The sequence below is a fragment of the Gorilla gorilla genome, chromosome 13 (assembly GCF_029281585.2).
Source record: "Gorilla gorilla gorilla isolate KB3781 chromosome 13, NHGRI_mGorGor1-v2.1_pri, whole genome shotgun sequence".
NCBI lineage: Eukaryota > Metazoa > Chordata > Mammalia > Primates > Hominidae > Gorilla > Gorilla gorilla.
Genome location: NC_073237.2, coordinates 95,431,051 through 95,453,298, shown reverse-complemented (window position 1 = coordinate 95,453,298; position 22,248 = coordinate 95,431,051). Strand labels below are relative to the sequence as shown.

The following is a 22,248-nucleotide window of genomic DNA, read 5'->3' as shown; positions in this document are numbered from 1 at the left end:
CATAACTTTACAATTTACCAAGTGCTTTCATGCAAACATTTTGTCTTGCTTGAACTCACAACAATCCAATGATGTGCACAGAATCCATCACTTTCATTTTAAAGATGAAATAACTCAAGCATGAGACTGGTTAACTGCCCAAAGCCACAGAGCTAGCAAGCAATGCAGACAAGTTTTTGCAGGGTAAGGCATCAAAGGAGGGAGAGAAGCTTTCAGAGAACAGAGAGCTATGGTCCCTCATGGATCTAGAAATATATATATATATATATAAAATGGAAACAGAATTATTCCATTGTTTTTCATGTTTATATCTTAAAAGGTTAATGAAGATATTCTTATTCAGTAATCAACTGCCACCCACCCACCAATTCCTTTAATCAGTTAGGTGGGCTTATTCCACTGTGGCAAGTGGCATGAGTGCTGTGTCTTTCCGGAGTATAAGTTTAGAAACAAGAGAACAGGTTTGAGGGATTAATTCCAAATGTCTGTAGCCATCCTGATTTTCTGTGACTCTGGTCCTTGATTATCACAGTTTTGAGCAGGATGACTTCCAGAATGAGCAAAATCTTTTTGAAGATCTGAACTGAGAATAAATGGGAAGCCCCAGGAAAGCTCTAAAATAACCTCTGTCCACTACGCCTGCCTAAAGACTATCACACCTTCAGTACTAAGACTGCTTCATCTAAGTCCAAACTCTCATTGTCTTCCTTGCACAACTGTTTCAGGAATCCCTAAGCTTGCCTTCTGGGACCTGAGCTCCAGTGCAAGCCTGTGTGTGTCCTAGTAGTCAAGGAGAGAGCTCTCTTATTGAATACATATGGCCAAATTCTATAGAAGAATAATTCAGGTAATAAAATCAGTTTCTTCATTCTTAAATGAATGGATATGCATACATACCAATATATATTCATTTCCTTAAAATAAATAGACATTTGTCATTATATGAGCTTTCTGCAACATTAGATGTGATTTTATGCTTCAGAATTATATTCTTACCCAGTCACAACTTCTGCTTTAATATTTCTTTAATATCACTCAATTATAAAATTAGCGAAAATTTTTTTTTTTTTTTTTTTTTTTTGAGATGGAGTCTCACTGTTTCCCAGGCTGGAGTGCAGTGGTGCGATCTCAGCTAACTGCAACCTCCACCTCCCAGGTTCAGGTGATTCTCCTGTCTCGGCCTCCCGAGTAGCTGGGACTACAGGCGCATGCCACTACGCCCAGCTAATGTTTTTGTATTTTTAATAGAGATGGGGTTTCACCAAAATTAGTGAAAATTTCATTATATACGCTTTACAAATTTTCACTTTATTCATGAATGTAGCCCTTATTTGAAGATGACTCATACTTTTCAAAGGATAGTACATCTCATTTAAAAGTCTTAACAAACCACTTGAAGTGTTTTTATCAACAGTATGGGTTCCATATTTTTGATGAGGAAACAAGCCCAAAGAGGAAACACGTTCTAACCAAGGTTATACAGCCAATCAATGACAAAGCTTGCCTTGAAACCTAGATCTATTTATTCTTCGCCAAGTGTCAAATTCTAAAAACACAGGGGATAGGAGTGTTCCTCTCTTAATATTTTTCCAAACCACATGCAAGAAAAAGTAAAAGATAACCCCCTTTCAATTTAAACACGAAGCACTGCTATGCCAAAATCCACCTTGGGATGACTCTGACAATTAGCTCATCTACTTCTGATGCCACAAATATCAACAAATAGAACTGAGAAAAGAAAACCTCATTAGGGGCCAAAACTACATTAAATAAGAAGGTGGTTAGACATTTTTCTCAAGTGAGAAAATGACATAAGAGTTCATTAGTTTAATTTAAAAAAACCAGGCCTATATGAAAGACAATTTCATATAATGTTTAAAAAGCAAATAACCTTCACAATTCTGAATACATTTCTGTCATGCCTGTTTTCAAATATAAACATCAAGCTGCTAAACAATCCTGAATAGAATGGGTTAGCTGCAGATCATGTGAATATCTTTGACCTTCAGCTTCATCTATATGAGAATAATTGTTCTTATCCTTTCTACCTCACAGTGATGAAAAGCAAATTAGATTATACAAGTGAGAACGCTTTGAAATTTATACCACCATGGAGCTGACTTACTGATTTGCTTTAACAGTTAAAGTTAAGTTCCAATCTATTTTAAACCAGCCACAGTCATATATACATCAAGCTTAAAAGATTTTTATTAGGTTCAAACCTGCAATGTTATTTATACTATCTCACATTCTAGCAAGTTGGCTTATTAGAAAACTAATAAAATAAGTATTGCTTAATTTTAAAAAGACGTCTTAGGAAAAAGGAGAAACAATTACGTTACCTGAGCCAGAACCTGACGTTGTCATATCATAAATTAAGTCTTTCAACGTAGTACCCTCTGAAATAAAAGGGCGATCTAATGAAGGGTCCTCTTCATTTGGCACTCGATGGTGAATGACAGTGCGGTTGTGGCAGATATAGACCATCAACATGAGTGAGATGCAGACGAAGCACACTGGTCCAGCAATGACAGCTGCCAGTTCCACAGGACCAAGGCCAGGTGATGACTTTACTGAAAAAGGGCCTCGAGTGAAATAAACATCAACAACAACAAAAACACTGTAGGTGGCAACCCCCATTTTCCTAATCCTATACAATTCCTGCAGCTGGCCACTGCCACCACTTAGCCAAAGAGCCTCATTACAGCAGTTTATAGGGCTCAAACCCAGAACAAGTGAATCAGTCTTCTCCCACTAGGCCTCCTTTTATGCACACAGCTCTGTCAGCACCCACTTACTCCTGTATTCTTCAGCCATCATTACAAGGCCAGCTGCCGCCAATATCATAGGACCTTCCCCACTTATCACATCAGGTCACTAATACCAATAACCTGTAACAATACCTATTAACATCTCCTTAAAAATCATATTTTTTTTAATGTTTAGCTTGTCTTCTTGTTCCAAGGCCAGTACATGCTCACAGCAAGAAAAACAAAAAAAAAAAAACAACAAAATATCAAAACAAACGAAAAAAAAAACACATACATCTTCATCACTTCCAAACAACTCACATTTCAGTATATATCTCTCCACCAATTTTTTTTTTTTTTTTTTGAGACGGATTTTCACTCTTGTTGCCCAGGCTGGAGTACAGTGGTACGATGTTGGCTCACTGCAACCTCTGCCTCCCGGGTTCAAGCAATTCTCCTGCCTGAGCCTCCCAAGTAGCTGGGATTACAGGCATGTGCCACCACACCTGGCTAATTTTTGTATCTTAAGAGAGACGGGGTTTCACCATGTTGCTCAGGCTGGTCTCGAACTCCTAACCTCAAGTGATCCACCTACCTTGGCTTCCCAAAGTGCTGGGATTACAGGCATGAGCCATGCCCGGCCAATAGCTCCACCAATTTTTTAAAGGCAGAACATATCTTTTACTTTTTTTTTTTTTTTTAACAGAGTTTGCATATATATACTTTTTATACTATCTTAACCTCCTGGACTTTTAAGTCCAGATCATTTTCTTGTAACTTCTATTAATAATTAAGATTTTCTGGTTGTTTCAGAAAATTACAATTATTTTGACATTCATCCTGAGTCTTACTGGTTTACTGCTTACCACCATTTCTTTCATATCACATCTTTCCCATTCTTAAGATCTTCAGTAGATTAATCTCTTATCATACAGAATCCTATTTCTAGTAATTTCTTTCAGGAAGAGTCCATGCGTCCTTGTACACTGAACTTAATGGTGGCAAGAAGGCTGTTGCCTTTGTATATGAAAAATCTTGGCCTATTTCAAGAATTTTAGGTGACCGTAAAAATGTTCCATTTGCCCTTTGATATTTAAGCAGAAAATCTGAACCTTTTTTTTTTTCACCTTTTACAGGTAACCAATGTTTATGTGTGTTAAATGCTTATATAATTCTTTTGTTCTTGAAATTGATACTTTTTATTATGTGTGTTTGGATTAATATTTTTTCATTAATTTTGCCTGGCATTCTGTCTTCTTTCTGATCTCATGCCTTTTTCTGGAATTCCGATAAGCATATTGGATCATCTAAATCTGTTCCCTATATCTCTTAATATGCTCACCAACTGTCTTTTCTCTGAATTGTAACACAGTTTCTTAAACTTGTCCCAAACTTGACTATAAAATTATGGCATCCAGTCTGTTGTTCGCTCTCAATAGTGCATTTTTAAAAACATTCATCAGTTGGGCTTTTCTTCTGAAAGCAACCTTTAACAACTGTGAAATGTTCTCATTTCATAGTGAATAACTGAAAATAGACCCTGGACTGTTTGAAAGTTCTTCCCTATCATGTGGTAAATCTATTTCATAGGATGACATCTAATCTATCTAGTTCAGACTACTTCTTTTGAAATCCTAACTTTTCATTGGTAATTTTTTGCTGTTTGCTTATCCTAGAGCTGGAAATGAGAAGTTTATATATGTTCATTAGAAACATGAGAAATAAGGTGACTTCTTCACAAGGTTTTGTAAATATCTATTTAGATATTTCAAGCTCAAATGATGGAAATGGGAAATTCTGGAATTATCCTTTTCTTTGCCACATTATAACTGCAGATGCTTTCATCAGTCACAAAGATATTGTAGTCTGACCAACCCTTACCACAGGGGAGCTGCATTATCATGCTGAACAGGTGGAGGACTGGCCTTTTCCTTCTGCGCTACAGCAGTGCTTCCTCCTTTAATTAGCACAAGGCCTGGACCAACTTTGAGTGGAAAGTGAGCAACTGTGTCTGCTCCTCTGAGCACTGAAGCCAGGTGCTTCCTAAAAGCGAACTGAGAGTTTTCCCCCATACCCTAACCTCACCCCCCAATCCCTTGTCTAAGTTATTGGTTGGACTTTTCGATGACTAACCTTTCTTATATGGCTAGTCAATTCTTAACTAGTCTGGTGTCATCTGTACTATAAATTGCAGAAGTTCCTCACAAGTGCTGGCATGTGGGTGGCATTCTACCATTAATCCCACTAGCATTAATACATGTTGCCCTCATTTTTATATTCCTTTGAGATCTGGGGAAAGAGGTAAGAGTTAAATACATGTGCTCAGACTTCCATATTAAACTGGAAGCTTAAAATTAAAAAGTTTATGAAGCCTTCAAACTGCTGGTTCTGCCAGGAAATTTTATTTATTTATTTATTATCTTTTTTTTTTAGACAGAGCCTCATTCTGTCACCCAGGCTGGAGTGCAGTGGCACAATCTTGGCTCACTGCAACCTCTGCCTCCCAGGTTCAAAGACTGTTGTGCCTCAGCCACCCAAGTAGGTGGGATTACAAGCATTTGCCACCATGCCCAGCTAATTTTTGTTATTTTAGTAGAGATAGGGTTTTGCCATGTTGGCCAGGCTGGTCTTGAACTTCTGGCCTCAAGTGATCTGCCCACCTCAGGCCTTCCAAAGTGCTGGGATTACAGGCATGAGCCACCGCACCCAGCCCCAGGAAATTTTAAATGTAAACTACAGGTGAAGGACCAAAAATCTAGAAATCATGTATAATTAATTTATGCAAAAAGATCATAAAACAAGCTGAAATTACAAAATGAAAACATCTAGACTGTTTAGTGCTGCTCTGAATCCCCACTCATTAAAAGACTGTGATTGCTTTAAAAGATAGGAGGATTATACAAGGAAGAAGAAATTCACTCTGAGAACAAAGTAGAGACAATCTGAAGATGTTGTTGTGGGCTTTGTCAGAGTTTGCTTTTATCTACCCTTTCAGGTATAACAGACCTCAGAGTAAGTCCACCCTGGAACCACCTTGTTAAACAACACATACCCAGGAGGCAGGATCTTGGTTACTCTTATAAGTCTGTAACAATGGACAAGTCACTTCTTGCCTCTAAACGGAATGAGCTGGATTAGACAATTTCTATGATCCCTTCCAGTTCTAAAATCACAGAGTATGAAGAGTTTTTCTTGTAGTATCTAGGAAAAAAATTTTATACAACTTACCAGTAGTTGGAAGTTCTATTTTATTGCAATGGTCCTGATTGCAGCAATATGTTGTAGTCACAGATCCAGTTTTTGAAGAGGGTGCACATACAAACGGCCTATCTCGAGGAATTAAGTCAATTTCAGCTATACACATGCTGTTGTGTATAACTTTGTCTGTGGTCTCTGTGACAGAGACAAAGCAGAGCCCATCTGTCACACAAGTAAAATTGTCTTTTGTACAGAGGTGGCAGAAACACTGTAACGCTGGAAAAAGAGAAAGATTCTTAGAAAAAAATCTCAAGGTTAACAGTTTGAAATTATCCAATATTCACTCTAATAATACATTCTTGATCCTATTATCACACAATTTCTATGCACTGTTTGTTGCTCTTAGAAGCAAAAAAACAACTATTTGTTGCTCTTAGAAGTTTCAAATTATATTAAGAACCACATACACGTGGAAGCCAAAGGAAATGTAGTAACACTTGGACCCAGGTTTTTTCCTGAAGTTTTTTGCTTCCAAGTATAGAAAAATTTTGTTATGTTCAATTTCATCAAAGCAAGGCAAGCATTTGCCTTCCCATTAGAAACAAAGTACATTTAAATTTGTAATGGTTATACTTTTTTTTTTTTTTTAACCAGGCCCAAACTAAACATTCACATACTCCTCCTTTGAGAAGCAACGTGTGAAAACACTACCACCCATTAACCGTGGGCTAATGCCATTTCAGTGGCTTTCTGGATAATGGAGTAACGGAAACAGATTTGTACTGAGTCAGACACTCTCTATTCCCCTTGGTGCAAACCCTAAAAAAGACATGTATATTCTGGCCAGGACTGGGGCATTCTCTTAGGGAAGCCAAGCAGACTACACCCGTAACAATACATACAAGCTCCAACCACATAGGCAACCTAACTACAGAAATGACTGGCAGCAAAACACTAGCTTCATGCCCACTTGTGTCTACTTGATCTTTATGGCTCAACCCCAGGAGTGACCTCTTTAGGGAAGCCTTCTAATTATCACCAACACCTTCTCATACACACAGATACACCTTCAACCATGCTCTCTGATGAAGTTAAGTGCTCTCCAAAACACACACTGCTTACCAGAATTGCTAGTTTTGTTTTTCTTTCTCCTATGAAACTGTAAACTCCTTGAGGCCAGATACCTGTATTAGTCATTTCTGTCAATCTGCCATCTAACACCATGCCTCATGCACAGCAGCATTCAAAAAATACTTGTTGAATCACAGTGATAGAATGTGTGCATAATTTCACCATGGTCACATGAAATTGCAAAGCACAGACATGTTCTTAAATCCAAACATTCCAATTACTTGTTGGCAAAGGAATAAAAAGGAGTCTAGGTACATGGAATGGCCATCTATGATGTGAGCAGCAAGGTCCACTCTATCTAGAAAAGGAGTGGCTAGGCAGACAGGGGCAGGATAGACAGAGCTAACTCCCTGAAGAGCTAACTTGCTGTACAAGAAAGGGTTAACTCAGCAGGACTGAGTTGCTCAAACCCTGCATATTCCCAAGAAAGACTTGTCTTCAAAACTGGCCTTGGCTGGCTCCTGGTAGATGAGCTCTGAACCTTTGGAATATTCTCCCTGATAAGAATATTTCTGTATGCCTGAGGCCTTGGGTCGCATGGTACCAATTTTGTCAGACAGCTTATTCTAACAATGTGATTTACAGTGAACACCTATTACTGCTGGGGGGCCAGGTAGGAGAAGTCTGAGGGGCTAAAGCCTGTCATGCAGGTGCTGCAAGCCTAAGTGACTGACCAACAGTAAAAACCCTGGACACCAAGGCTCAAGCAAACTTCCCTGGTTGACAACTTCGTGCATGCTGTCACACATTGTTGTTGAGAGAATTAAGGCCATCTATGCTATGCCACTGGAATGGGACACCTGGAAACTTGTGTCTGATTTCTCCTAGACTTCACCCCGGGTGCCTTTTCCTTTTGCTGATGTTAACTGTATGGTTTTGCTGTAATACACTATAACCATGACTGTAACAGCTTTTCTGAGTCCTGTGAGTCCTTCTAGCAAACCAAGTCTGAGGATGGCCCTGCAGACTCCCAACTCACTTGCTCAACTCAAATTCAGGAATGTCAGGTTCTCCCTCGAGTAGCTGTTTCTTGGTTGCTGGCTTAATTCACATACTTGTCTATTATCTTTACAGACCAGTAAAGTTTTACCTTAATCATTATTAAAAACGCTTTCTTTACTCATAGACAGGTCAGTTATTTGCTTCCTAAGTATGAAAGAAACTCAAGGAAATGACAAGAAAGAGACACAATCGTAATAAAGACTGCTAAAAGAGACAGTAATTATTCATGACAAGGTGTGATGGTGATGGCTGTCTGGGTATGATTTCCTAAGGAGGAATTCTGAACCAGGAATTCATGGACTGGCTTCAGAGGTACATGAATCCCATAAAACTATAAGCCAAATGTTATATGTATTTACATTTTCAAGGAAAAGCTTTCAAAGTCAATCACAATGGAGTCTGTGACCCACAAAGCATTAAAACTACCACCGAAGGACATTGTCATAATTCTCTCCTAAATCCTCTTTACTCATGATTAGTCATTCAACCCATGTTTTCTAAGCATTACTTTTATCAGTTACTCTACCAAAAGCTTAGTACACAAAGATTAATAACTAATGGTCACAGCACTTGAAGAGCTCCAATGACAAGTGAAGGAGAACACTGTAATACAATGTGGTAACTGCTATACATAAAAAATATCACCCTGAATACTCTCCCAGTTCTCAGATCACCATGGCTCCCCTATGCTGATGAGATAAGGGCTAAACACCTAGCCTAACAAGACTTTTAGTTTGGGGTTCCAATTTACTTCTCACATGGCAAATGCTATCTAGGGCCACACACCTCTCACCATAATAATAATAATGTCTTCCATGACCTTGGTCTTTACATATACCATCTCTCTGTCTAGTTTAAACCTATCTTCTTATCTGACTCATCCTTTAAGACCCTGTTTCAACAGGATCTTTGCCATTATGTGCTCTAAACCTCGCCCTTACCTTCACAATAATTGGTAGCTCCTTTCAATATGTTCCATAGTGCTCTTTGCATACCTTTAGAACAGCGCAAATCAATCTATTTACAGCTTGCTGTTAAAGTGTCTTTCATTGCCTTAGGAAGGGCCAAGCTTGTTTTGTTTTTCACATCTCTGAATCCTGGCTCCTTAGATAGTGATCAGAAAAATATTTGCTAAAACAATGTCTCCCAAATATGCTGGGAGAAAAAAAGGATGTATAAGTTGGGTACAAGGTTTGAGAACATATTTTCACTTCAAAGATAATCTAAAAACAAGGATAAACATTCAAGATCATGAGTAGCCACTGTCTCAACACTGGCACTAGGCTTTCACTGCTGCTTCTTCAGCTGTGTGAAGATCCCCTTCAGGCCAAATGTCCTTGTGGCACACTACACACAGCATAAGTTTCATGGTCATTGTAAAAGAAAGAGTAAAAAATAAAGGGAATTTGAATCGACCATATGGCAATACAGGCATGGCATGTATATTCAAAAGCCAGTAGCCTAACAGCCAATACCATATATGTGCTTTGTTATATGCAAGTGCTATATGGGTCCTACATGTGTAGTACAATTTGCAAACATTTGTTAGCAGTAAATATAATCGTAGGTATGCAATGTTTTTCCATTCTCATTTCCAGCAATAACTGGTTTAGAAAATCATTTAATGAAGATTTCAATAATGTCAAGATATTAACCTTATCTTCCAATGAACAAAATGGATGACATCTCAGTAAAACTTATAAGCCTGCATTTGAGGAATGCTTGCTGTCAAGTGTTTTGGTTAGGTATGATGTCTCATCCTGAACTTACCAACAAGGCCTTGAAGTCATTAATGCCCTCCTGCATAACATTACTGATAAGAAGAGGCACTACTCACAGCTTTTATTATCACTGAAGTTAAAATACAGAAACACATTTAAAATGGAATTAGACCTAAAGCTATTTTTTTCTACTGCAAAACCTAAACATCATCTGTCACATGGAATAATTGTATTCATTTGAATTTTGTTTTTTTTGTAGTTGTCTTTGTATTTAATTTGCAGATTTGGTTTATAGTGGTGTATGAGCCAAGAACATAAGGGTTTTATATCTAGTTTCATGTCTACAGAATTTAAGTAACATTATGAAAAATACACTCTGTACTTCTCCTTTCAAAGAGGTCATTACATTACGGTAAATTTGAAAAAGTCAGTGCTAAAGGGTTTTTCTTAACTACTCTTTCAATCAGAAGAGGTCACCAGACAAATAAAAACATCAAGATAACACAAAACTTAACTAGGTAAAGATTTCTCTCTTCAGGGAATTAAAAAATTCCATTTCACCACTTGAAGTCAGTCTTGATTGACTACAAGACTGCTGTTATGTGATACGGCAAGATCGTTTAGGGAAAAACTAAAACAAGAACTTAATTTTTTCCATGAACATGAGTTTTAATTGCCATTTTTTTTAAAAATTCAAATTTATTTTATTAATAGATAGATTTGGCCCCTGGATACTGCCCCCCCGCCCGCCCCCACCTTTTATTCAACTAGGTTTTAAATTTTTAAATGCATATACATGGCAAAATTTCAATCTAAAAAATGTAAACGATGACACCTCCTTCTGCCAGCCCAAAGCCCAAGTTCTCCTCACTCTGCAACACATCACCTTGACTCTTTCATTTAATTCTGCAATTATTTACTAAGCATCTCTATATGCCAGGTACAGTGTGGGCTATGAGGTGCAGAGATGAGTAAGAAAAGGTATTTGCACTTCCGTAGTTCACTAGGGTGGAAGGGAAAGGCATTAAACAGATGATTAAAATCCTGAGTCCTGAGGAGAATGATCAAAGTGTTTCTACTCTGCTGCGGTAGAAGAGATTATCAAGAAAAGCTTCACCAGCACTCAAGTCAGAACTTGGAGAATATGTACAATTTGTTAGATAGATAAGGGTGAGAAAGCTTTCCTGACTGGGTTTTCTTTCTCAGTGGCAGGATTTCATCCTTAGTGGCTGGCATACCAAGTAAGATGATCAAATTTAAATTGTTCAAGATGCTAACCACCATGTTTTATTTCATCAGGAAAATAAACATAATACCTCTCTGACCTATTTCATCATCTGACTGAGCTAATCAAATGAGATACTGTACTTTATTAACACATTTGGAAACGAACATAAATGATTATATAAACACAAAGAATTATCCCATATGATAAATGGCATTGTGCCAATGTGGTTTTTATTCGTAGGCCACCAAAGGTAAACTTCTTCCCAAAAGTAGTGACAAAATTCCACTGTAGAATCCCAGACTAACAGAACCACATGAAACTTTGACTATCATCTAGGCAATTCAGTTCTGTCATTTTATTAATGTAGAAACCAAAACTTAAAAAAAGCAAAACAATTTTAAAAATTTTAAAAAGAAAACCAAAAAACAAAAATGATTTATACAAATATTCTACCCAGATTACGGAAGGATGTGAATCCTCACTATATTATCACCAGCCCACGAGTGAAATCTATGGAACTATTTGCTATACCACTATCCCCATGCTAAGTAACCCTAAACTTTAAAGACTCCCAGGTGGACCGGATTTGGTTTAGACTCCTACAGTTTTGGCTCTTCTGCTTGATAGCAAAAATAAGAACCAAATCCCCTGTTTAGGACCTTTCTACTACACTGTCCAACTTTGTTTCCATGCCCCAGTCTTTAACAGTGGGCATAGCTTTCTTAATTTTGAGATGCACATTTCTCTAAGCTTTACATTTCTAAAATCTGAATACAATTTACAATCAAAGTAAAAACTCCAGCCTCCAGACTGAAAGGTTAAGACATGATGAGTTGTTGTAACCTATGTATGTGCAAACTTGGCTATACATAGAAAAGATTACAAGTTGAGTATCCCTCATGCAAAATGCTCAGGACCAGAAGTGTTCTGGATTTGGGATTTTTTTTCAGATTTTGGAATATTTGCATATACATAATGAGACATCTTGGGAATGAGACCCAAGTCTAAGTATAAAATTCATTCATGTTTCATATATGCTTTATATATATAGCCTGAAGGTAATTTAATATAATATTTGAAATAATTTTGAGCATGAAACAAAGGTCATGTTAAGTACTTATGTGCAGAATTTTCCACTTGTGGCATCATGTTGGTGTGCTCAAAAGGTTTTGAATTTCAGATTGGGATATTTGACTTGTATTCACTTCACCATCACTGTAATTATTTGTCTTGATAGCTCCCTTGCAACTATAACTTAGGTTAAACAAGGATTTCAGTGTGATTCAGCACTAAAAGGAAAAGCTACTGTGTACACAGAAAATTATATGAGAACCATGCCAGGAAATACAATTACTAGCAGTGAAATTTCCAAATATTGCAGAATAAATCAGAATTTTCAAAGTTTGCAGATGTTAGCATGGTGACATTTAGTACCAAAGGAAGTGACATGAGGAAAAAGAGACAACAGGACCCTTGGGGTTATTATTCATGGTATTATAGTATCAGGGTAACAACTCTCGGGGTAACATATCCCAAGTTGAGATCTTGGCTCTTGGTCCCAATATAAAGGATTTCCTTGGTTGCCTCATTTCAGTACGTCTCGAGGTCACATATGGAAGCACTATTACTTCTATCTAATGCCAGGGCTACCCAGGGTTATTTCACAAGCCCATATGTCTTGCTAGAAAAGCTGAGAGGTAAACAGTTGTGTATAGTATTAATATATGGAACAGATATTTCTATCACCCTTGTTAAAGAAATAAAAATTAGCACCGAAACCTTGTCTTCCCAGGCTTAGTGTGTCATCATCTACACAACCTACCCGTAGTCTTTTTATGCATACGCTTGAATACTCTTTCCTTTTTCAACCCTTGCTTGTTACTGGCCCTCTCCAGCCTTCTATCACCCATCTTCCTCCAATTCAGAGCTCAACTGAAATCTCTCTTTGAAATTCACTAGCAATGCCCTTCTGGTCAAATTCAATATTCTTTTCAAAACGTTTCAGGATATGAGACAGAGTACCACCCCTTCTTTATTAGTTTTTATATGACACTACACTTCCCAAACTTACTTTGCACTTGGCCCTTTGGTACATCTCAGATCTACATCTCCAAGCCTCTTGGCCTTTTACCTGTGCTCCAAGCTTGTATTTTAACTACATCCAGGAAACACTCTGCTTGGCTTACTTATCTATGCAAAGTCAAGCAGAGTGTTTAAAATCCAGTTTTTTCATCACTCTGACTTTGCTGGTGATGACCCTTATTTTCCTCACCCTACCCACTACAGCACAACTATACTTTTCTTCGCAGTGAGAGTATTTCCAAATATTACAAACATGTACCAACAGGCAAGTAAAAGACCTAACATGCACAATGTCCTTTATGCAGTTTGCTTCACTACAGCTGAAAGCAGATCACATCACTGCTGGCAAAGGTGAAGGCAAAAGTTGGAAGTTATTTAAAAAAAACTTGCAGGGACTAATGTCAGCCCCTTTTATCACCCAACCTATTCTTCTACCCCAGTTCTTCTGAGTAATCTGCCTTACCCCTTTTCCCCATTCTCAACACATGCCCCCTTCTCAAGGAGATGTGTCCTCTTTTCTCCCTCATCCAGCTTTGGAGTAAAGCATACTATATAGATTCCCCTTTTCTTTTTATTAAATATGTTGCTTATCTCTGTATACATGGCTAAAACCCTGACCTCCAATTCCCTCCAGCCTACTATCCTAGGTTTTGTTCCTCAAAATACTCAGTTCTCAATTCAACCCTCCTGGGGCTACCCTGCAGCAGTAATATCAAAGTAAGCTTGTCAAAATAGAGAACACCATATAATGTACATAAAATTTTCCTCTAGTCCAGATAATATTTCACCCCTGAATTCAGGGCATCAGAATAAACACCTGATTTTTTTCCAAATAAATTCCATTTACTTCTGCCACTTTTCAAGAATTTAAGATGCATTGTTTATCATTTAACCCACATCACATCTTAAAAGAACAGGGCACTCCCAAATTTACAAGCTCTTGTTTTTCCACATTATCTTCATTTTCCAGTCTCCTAGTTTCTATGGAATTAGCCAATATAATGTTAACTGATATCAGAGAAAACACACTAAGAATAGGCTGCCCAAATGGCAAGATGGGATTTAACAGGGCAACTAATACAAAGGCTTTCACTTAGATTCGAAATAAATCACACAAGTACAGCATAAAGATCTGGTTAGTAGATCTGAGGAGTTTAACAACACATTTTAAAAGAGTCAGAGCCTTTAAAAAGTATCTTTTAATCCATCAATTATACTACTTAGAGTTGTCTGAGGAAACAATAGGTGAGAGCAAAAATCTAAACTTGCAGATGTTCATTACAGTATTTTATGATTGAAAACAACCTATGTGAATGACAATACAATGACAGAACGAATCCTTATACAATCATAAATGAAAGACTATATAGCCATTAAAACTGGTATTTTAGAAGCATGTTTAAGGACAAGGGAATGGTCCTACTACTAAAGGGCACAAAGTAAAGCTGTATAGTGTGATTACAATTACAGTCCTGTCAAGTGACCTTGTTTTTGTTCTACTTCAATGAGTTGAGGGGATATTTTATTTATTTATTTTTTTTATTTTTTTTATTTTTGAGACGGAGTCTCGCTCTGTCGCCCAGGCTGGAGTGCAGTGGCGCAATCTCGGCTCACTGCAAGCTCCGCCTCCCGGGTTCACGCCATTCTCCTGCCTCAGCCTCCCGCGTAGCTGGGACTACAGGCGCCCGCCACCACGCCCGGCTAATTTTTTGTATTTTTTAGTAGAGACGGGGTTTCACTGTGCTAGCCAGGATGGTCTCGATCTCCTGACCTCGTGATCCGCCCGCCTCGGCCTCCCAAAGTGCTGGGACTACAGGCGTGAGCCACCGCGCCCGGCCAAGGGGATATTTTAATATACAGAGCAGATGTGTACACTTTGCCTTACCCCAGGCCCTGAAAAGAAATGGAGAAACTTCTATGTCTAAAGGTGAGTGCTAAAACAATAACCGAATTTCTTATTTCCTCTCAATCTAAGTAAGCTTTTACACAGTTTCTTATTAGATTTTAATTTGACTAGTGGGTAGGTATTATAAGGATATGGTAGTTAAGTTGATGGAACTCAGAGACAGAAAAACTTAAGTTAAAATCCTATCTTTGCCAGTCAGGCACTGAGTAATCCTGAGGAAGTCACTTAACTTACTTGAACCTAAATTTCTTCAACTTACTTCCTAAATTTATAACATACTAACAAACAGTACCAATCTCAGAAGGTTTGAGGGTTAATGAAATAACATACATAGAATACTCAGCACAGTGCCCAGCACATAGTAAAATGTTCAAAAATTAGTTTATGCACTTTTTCAACAAGTATTTCTTTGGAGCTCCTATTACGTGCCAGTCTCTGGTCTAGATGCTAGACAGAGAATCAGAGCTAATGTTGAGACAGCTCTGGTAGGCAATACTGACACAGAACACAATATAAACCATATGCATATACAACAGTGAATGTTCATGGTACTTATCAGCTCTTTCTCCTTCATAAATATTCATACAGTTTTTCAACAATGTGACTGAACAGACCTGGCTCAAGAACTTCACTACAGGAGCATTAGGCACACACAGAAAGTATATTTTCAGTTCCAACCCAAATTAACAGTGTAGGGACACACCCAGTGTGTATATGTAATATCCCTAATAAATAAGTTAATATCTAATTAGCCATAAAATGTTCATGCTGGAAGGAATGTGAACAGAAATATCAGATGCCAGCTCCTTTAGAGATGAAGAAACAGAAATGTCCTAACAGTTACATCAACATAATCTAGATTTATTCCAAAAGTACACAAAGAAAAAAAGGATTACTTGATAACCTACAGTGATTTCCACCCCTATTCCCCACAACCCCTCACGTAGGACAAAACGGAAAATTTCAACCTTTCCCTTTGGAAAGCACGAGTGGCTGTAGGAGAGACTGGCTTGGCTGCACAGATAATAAGGTGTAATAATGAACGTAAATGAAAGTGGCTGATCATCCTGGGCTAGGAGAATGACATACAAAACAGAACTGTGGTAGAGAAGGAACTGTGGTAAGAGAAGGAAGTGGTAACCACTCCCAGCTGCCACTGACTCGGGGCAGAGGAGAGCAATACCTGGGCCAGCAAACAGCGAAAGATCTGTTGGAGCCACAGTTGAAGAAATGAACGGATGGTCCTGGGCAGTTAGTAATTTTAGAAGCAGAAAGCAAGACCTGAACACCTTTTCTCAGAACATAACAGTGAATGTAACCTGCGTAGGAAGAAAGAAAAAAACCTTTAGGAGGACAGAGATAATTAGGATGAGATTCCTGCCCTCAAATTCACAATGCAGAGAACACACCACTGATAAATGATGATGCAAAGTGCACAGATCAGAGGACAGAAAAGGGAGATTTCTCTGAAATATGACACCTAAACTAAGACTTAAGGAAAGCTAGTGAAGAAAGGAAAGTCATTTTAGGTAGAGGATATACAAAAACATTGCACAAAAGATGCCAAAATAAAAGTTTGAGCCAGGCGTGGTGGCACGCACCTGTAGTCCCAGCTATTTGGGAGGCTGGGGCAGAAGGATCACTTGAGCCCCAGGAGTTTGAGGCTGCAGTGAGCCATGATCAGGCCACAGCACTCCAGCCTGGGCAACAGAGTGAGATCCTGTCTCAAAAAAAAAAAAAAAAAGAAGAAAACAGCAAGGGAGTTTGGCAGTTTAGGTGATGTAAACAAAAACAAAAAAAAATGATAAAATTCAACAGCTATTCATGATTTTTAAAAATCTTAGTAAACTGATAAAATTCAACAGCTATTCATGATTTTTAAAAATCTCAGTAAATTGCAGAATTTAAAAAAAATTCTGAAATAATCAGATTAAATAAAAGGCATAAAAGCAGGCATTACATTTAATGTTGCATGACTGTCACTTTCCCTTGAAATCACAAATAAGAAAGAGATATCCATCACTACTTCTCAACATTGTATTAGAAGTCTGAGTGTAGTAAGTCAGAAATAAACAAAAGGAAGATAGACTGGAAAGACACAGAACTATCATTACTTGCAGAGGACAACTATGTACACGGAAAATCCAAAAGTGACCTACAGATCAACTATTAGAATCAATTAGTAAATCTAGCAAGGTCACTAATACAAGGTTACTCACTATACCAAAAAAAATTAAATTAAAAAATCATTCTTAAACCAGCAATAAAAAGAAAACGTTTTTTAAAAATCTAAAAACTGGGAATAAACCTAACAAAAGACAGGTAAAGACCTCTGCAGAGAAAGCTTAAAAAATATTACTCATTGATAGAAATCACAAAGGAGATAAAATAAAATTTTAAAATGTATTTATAAATGGAGAAAAGTGACAAGTTCCTAACTGGAAGATTCAATACTGTAAATAGGTCAATATTCCATAAAGTGATCTGTAGATTCAATAAAATCAAATCAGAATCCCCACAGGGTTTTTTTATTCAGTGGGAACTGACAAGTTGATTCTGAAATTTATATGGAAAAACAACATCGCAAGAATAACCAAAGCAATCTTTGAAAGACTCGATATCAAGACTCCTAACATCATAATAATTAAGACAGTATGGTAATGGCACAAGGACAAATGGGCAAACAGAACAGAGATTACAGAGAAACAGACCCTCACATATACAACCTCTTGATTTATGATGAAGGTGATCCTATTGTACACTGGGGGAAAAAAGGTTTTACCAATAAATGGTTCTGAGTCAACTAGATATCCGTATTTTAAAAATAATAAAAATCTCATACCATAATAAATAACCAACTCCAGATGGACTATACATCTCAATGTGAGAGGTAAAACCAATCTTTTAAATGAAAACACAGGAAAACATTTTTAAAACATTTGGGTCAGAAAAAGTAAGCAAACAGGATTCAAAAAGCACTTAACCTTAAAGAAAAAAATTGAAGGCCAGGCACGGTGCCTCACGCTGTAATCCCAATACTTTGGGAGGCCGAGGCAGGCGGATCACCTGAGGTCAGGAATTCGAGACCAGCCTGGCCAACACGGTAAAACCCCGTCTCTACTAAAAATACAAAAAAAAATTAGCCAGGCGTGGTGGCGGATGCCTGTAATCCCAGCTACACGGGAGGCTGAGACAGGAGAATCGTTTGAACCCAGGAGGCAGAGGTTGCAGTGAGCCAAGATGGCGCCACTGCACTCCAGCCTGGGTGACAACAGTGAGACTCCATCTCATCTGAAACGTTCATCTCCCTTGTCAAACAAAATACCAAAGCAAAGCAGTTAAATTGTGGTTGCAGTCTCCTAGAAGAACACAGCTGAACTGAACCAAGCAAGGACAGAAAAGCCCACCAAAATGAAGGAGCTTTTGTATTATTTCTATATTTGCATTTTTATAATATTTGTAATCATTAAATTTTGGACTCCCTTGGAGCCTAAAGATATATAACCATCTAGTGTTGACTGAACTCCTTTCAGGGAAACATTTGCCCTTTGAGACTAAACTATGTGTATATGAAAACTTAGGCTTGAGATGTACTGTAACCAAGCTAATAAAGTTTTCAGACCTCAAAATCTACATGCCGAGACTTGGCATTAGGAATATGGGTTTCCAATTGCTGGTAGCATTGATACAGTAGCATCTTGGCTACTGAAGAAAGTGGGGGGTTGGTTATTAAAAGATAAGGATCTATCCAGGCTCAGAGGCATTAAGGGTCTTGATGTTATTTATACCTTGCATAACTGATGATACAACACCGAAGACTATCTTGCAGAATTATGAAATCTGTGTGTAAGTCAATAATCACTAGGCTCTAGATAATAGTTTAGAATGGTTCACAGGTGATTATACTCATTTCTTCCATAAGATTTTCCTTTTTCCCAGTTACAGAGACTAAGCTAAATCAGATGGAAGCACCCAATTGCTTAGGGCAACCACACTATTTCCTCAGGGACACACCATCTGTTTGCAATGCACAGCTAATTCTGAGCCTGTTGGTCCTTGCAGAGTTTCCCTTAAGACTTCTGCCTGATGCCTAAAATCCCTTAAAACTCCTCCCTCCTTTCCCTTCTCCCATGGTAAGGCAAGAGCAGGCTGGATCTGACAAAACTTAAATGATAGATGAGATCTAGATAAAATACTTATGTGGCCTTTTTTTTTTTTTAAGAATAAAGTGAAGAAACAATTATGATCATGGGGAGAAAGAATGTGAGAGCAGAAAGGCTCAAGTTTATACATGCATTGAAATAAGAGGGAAGAAAACAAAAGGACAATGCACCATGGAAAGAAGGAAAGCAAAATAATGGAAAGGGAGAAAAAAGGAGCATCTCTTCCTAGGAAAGTAATCTACGATGCTGTGTTAATCTGCCAACGCTTTGGTGGGACTGGCAATCAGAAATTGTCTTTCCTCATTGACAAACACGACCAGACTCTGGCCCCTGATTTGTAATTTTTTTCCCAAATGTAAAATGAGACAAAATAACTAAAACTACTTTAACTTGTTTATTTTGATAAAATAATTATATATAATTATTGTTGAAGGAAATCTACAATACACAATCTTGGGTGTTTTTATTTAAATCTATCACACATTGAATAACAAAATTAAAATGTCAGTTTTTCAACTGGAGAAAGTACTCAAATCAACAACCACGTGCTGAACAAAGAGACCCAATTAGAGCACATTATAGTTTGATTTGGAAATGAATACATCAAGCAAAAAATAAAAAACCCACACATATATCGTGTGCATGCATACAAATGAAAGGGCAGTTGCTGCTTTTCTATCTCTGTATGTCTTTTCAAGTTTAACTCTATCATCCATGTTCAGTGCTCCCAAATATCTACATTAGTCCTAGTTTCTCGCAGAAAAAGCCATTTGTTTTTGCCTTTTCCCTGGGGACCTATTTGTAATTCAATGCATATTTAAGAATCTTATAATGTAGAAATGTAACAGGATGCCTGAACAAGGTGTCCTAGAACTATAAATATACACTATTATGTAATCAGTGAGGTTTACACCTAGGAAATCTAGATGGAATGGTTTTCCTGAAGCAAATGAACAAAAATAAGGAGGTTCAGTCTTGGTGGTGAGAACAAGGAAACACTGGAACAGACCTGAAGTAGTACAGCAACTGCAGAAGAAAGGAAAAGTGAATCCTTACAAATCATGAGTGATAAACCCGAATTGTTCACTTTATTTTTCAATGGCCCATGTACAAAGACTTCTATAAAAGCTTCTGCTCAAGAACAGAGAGAAGCTTGTTTTTCCCAATGAAATCAGAATGCTTCTAACCACCGAATGCCCTCATGCTAATGTACGTGCCTATCTTTTCCATGAATACTGGGATTACTGTGAGACCAGTACAGTAGGGCCACACTCTCAGATAAGTGTGGTCTCTCCTAAAGTAATCATTCCCAACGTCCATTACTCAGAAATGAAGCAGTTCTTCAAACAAGAAACCCAAGCAAAGACACTCTGGATCTTACTGACTTGCACCTGTTTGAAGGTAAATGTCTGGCTCTGCCTTTGGTAGCAGTACTCAGATGAAGTGTATCAAATGGAGACACACCAAAAGATAAGGGCATGAGAAAAATGTCTTTGTAAGCCAGACTGAATAGTTTCATGTTGCTCTCTATTCATTATCCTCTAGCTTTTAGCAAAGCTTGATTTAAATGTCCTAGCCTTACATCAGCTGTTCCATTGGCATTAGGGAAAGACTAATGTGTTCATACTTGGATCAGAGACTTAAACTGGAGAAGAAAGACGGAGGCAGCAGCACTAAATTGAACCCTCAATACGTGTTAAAAGGGAAGCCTCAGAACAAGAATCAGATTATTGCCAGATCCAGCAATAACCCCTTACCACTTGGAGATTCTCCCTGTATTACAATCTTGGCGTTTGGGGCTCCACTTTATTAAGGAAGGTGGCAGTCTCCTCATGAATTCTCGACAGGCAATGAGATCTATGCAAATTATCAGTCTTCCTTACCTGCCTCAGTTACCAGAAAACTCAGAGCTAAGTATTGTGTTCAACTTCTAAAGCTTTCCTCAGCTAAACTTATGGATAATTGTTCTCTTTTTCTTTCCCTTTTTGACTTACTGATTCTTATCTTTTGTGGTCAGTAGATTTGGTCTTACTGAATTTGCTATTATTTCAAGCTTCCAAAATCCTTTTTTGGAAAATGACCAAAATACAAGCCAATCAATGGATAAACTAACTTTTCTCGTATAATACAGGAGCAACAAGATACTGCTCATCTTGAAGCCATGAATCCTAGGGATATTTAGACTATATTTGGCTAAAACCAGTAAGCAAGGAAGCTTGGATTATGCCCAAAAGTACAGAATTTTAGAGGAGAAACAGAGCTTAGAGATAAACAAGTCCGACCTCCTACTTAATGTAAGAAATTCCTTCTACAATTTCTCAGACAGAAGGTTATCTAGCCTTTGCCTGAATAGTTCCAGTGTGACAGGGAACATACTACCTTACAATGTTCCATTTTGACAGCTATGGTAGAGAGTCATTCCTTACATTGAGCTGAATTCTGCCTTTCAGTCTACCAATTAATTCTAGTTCTTCATTACACAGACATGTATTTCTTCTTTCAGAAGACATTCTTTCACTTATTTAAATATATAATAATTCCCCTTTATTGAACACCTACTGGTGTCAGGCTATGTACTAAGTGTAAATACTACTGTACACTATCTTCACAACGATCAGGTAAATTAGGAACTATCCTCTTTTGAAAAGTGAGTCACAGATACACTGATTAGACTCTAATTACAGCCAGATATGTTGGTGCTTATATACTACTCCTATAAACAAAGATTTCATTAAATTTCTGACAACCAAGTCACATGAATTTAATCTGCCTTCAAAACTGAAAGAAAAACTTAAGTTAGATCAATCCAAATAGAAAAAGAGAGATGGTCTAGGGATACAACTGCACCAGTGTTTGGTTCATTGAGAAAAACAACAGGAAAAGCATTTAAAAGGATAGCCATCAGGGAGCTCCAGGAGATAGTAAAGCTGACACCTGTAACATCAGCAACCATGACCTGAGGCCTAGGCCACAAGCAGGAAACTTCCTCTCTTTTATCTCAGCCAAGAACCACACTCCCAAAAGATCAAACGCATTACTGCAGAGAAAGCAGCACTGTCTGAAGGTT

At 37.8% G+C, this 22,248-nt stretch overlaps 1 protein-coding gene across 2 annotated transcripts in view; it reads right to left on the bottom strand.

Moving 5' to 3' along the window:
* The window catches only part of TGFBR1 (transforming growth factor beta receptor 1), a 48,879-nt gene that overhangs the window by 18,574 nt on the left and 8,057 nt on the right, over positions 1 to 22,248 (bottom strand). Inside the window, exons 2-3 of one of the 2 annotated variants that reach the window (XM_055350044.2) lie at positions 5,979 to 6,224; positions 2,343 to 2,585 (exon numbers count right to left, since the gene is read on the bottom strand). In XM_055350044.2, coding sequence (XP_055206019.1) covers positions 2,343 to 2,585; positions 5,979 to 6,224 — 489 coding nt within the window. The remainder of the gene's footprint in view (positions 1 to 2,342; positions 2,586 to 5,978; positions 6,225 to 22,248) is intronic. The other variant, XM_031014730.3, reaches the window with a different exon arrangement.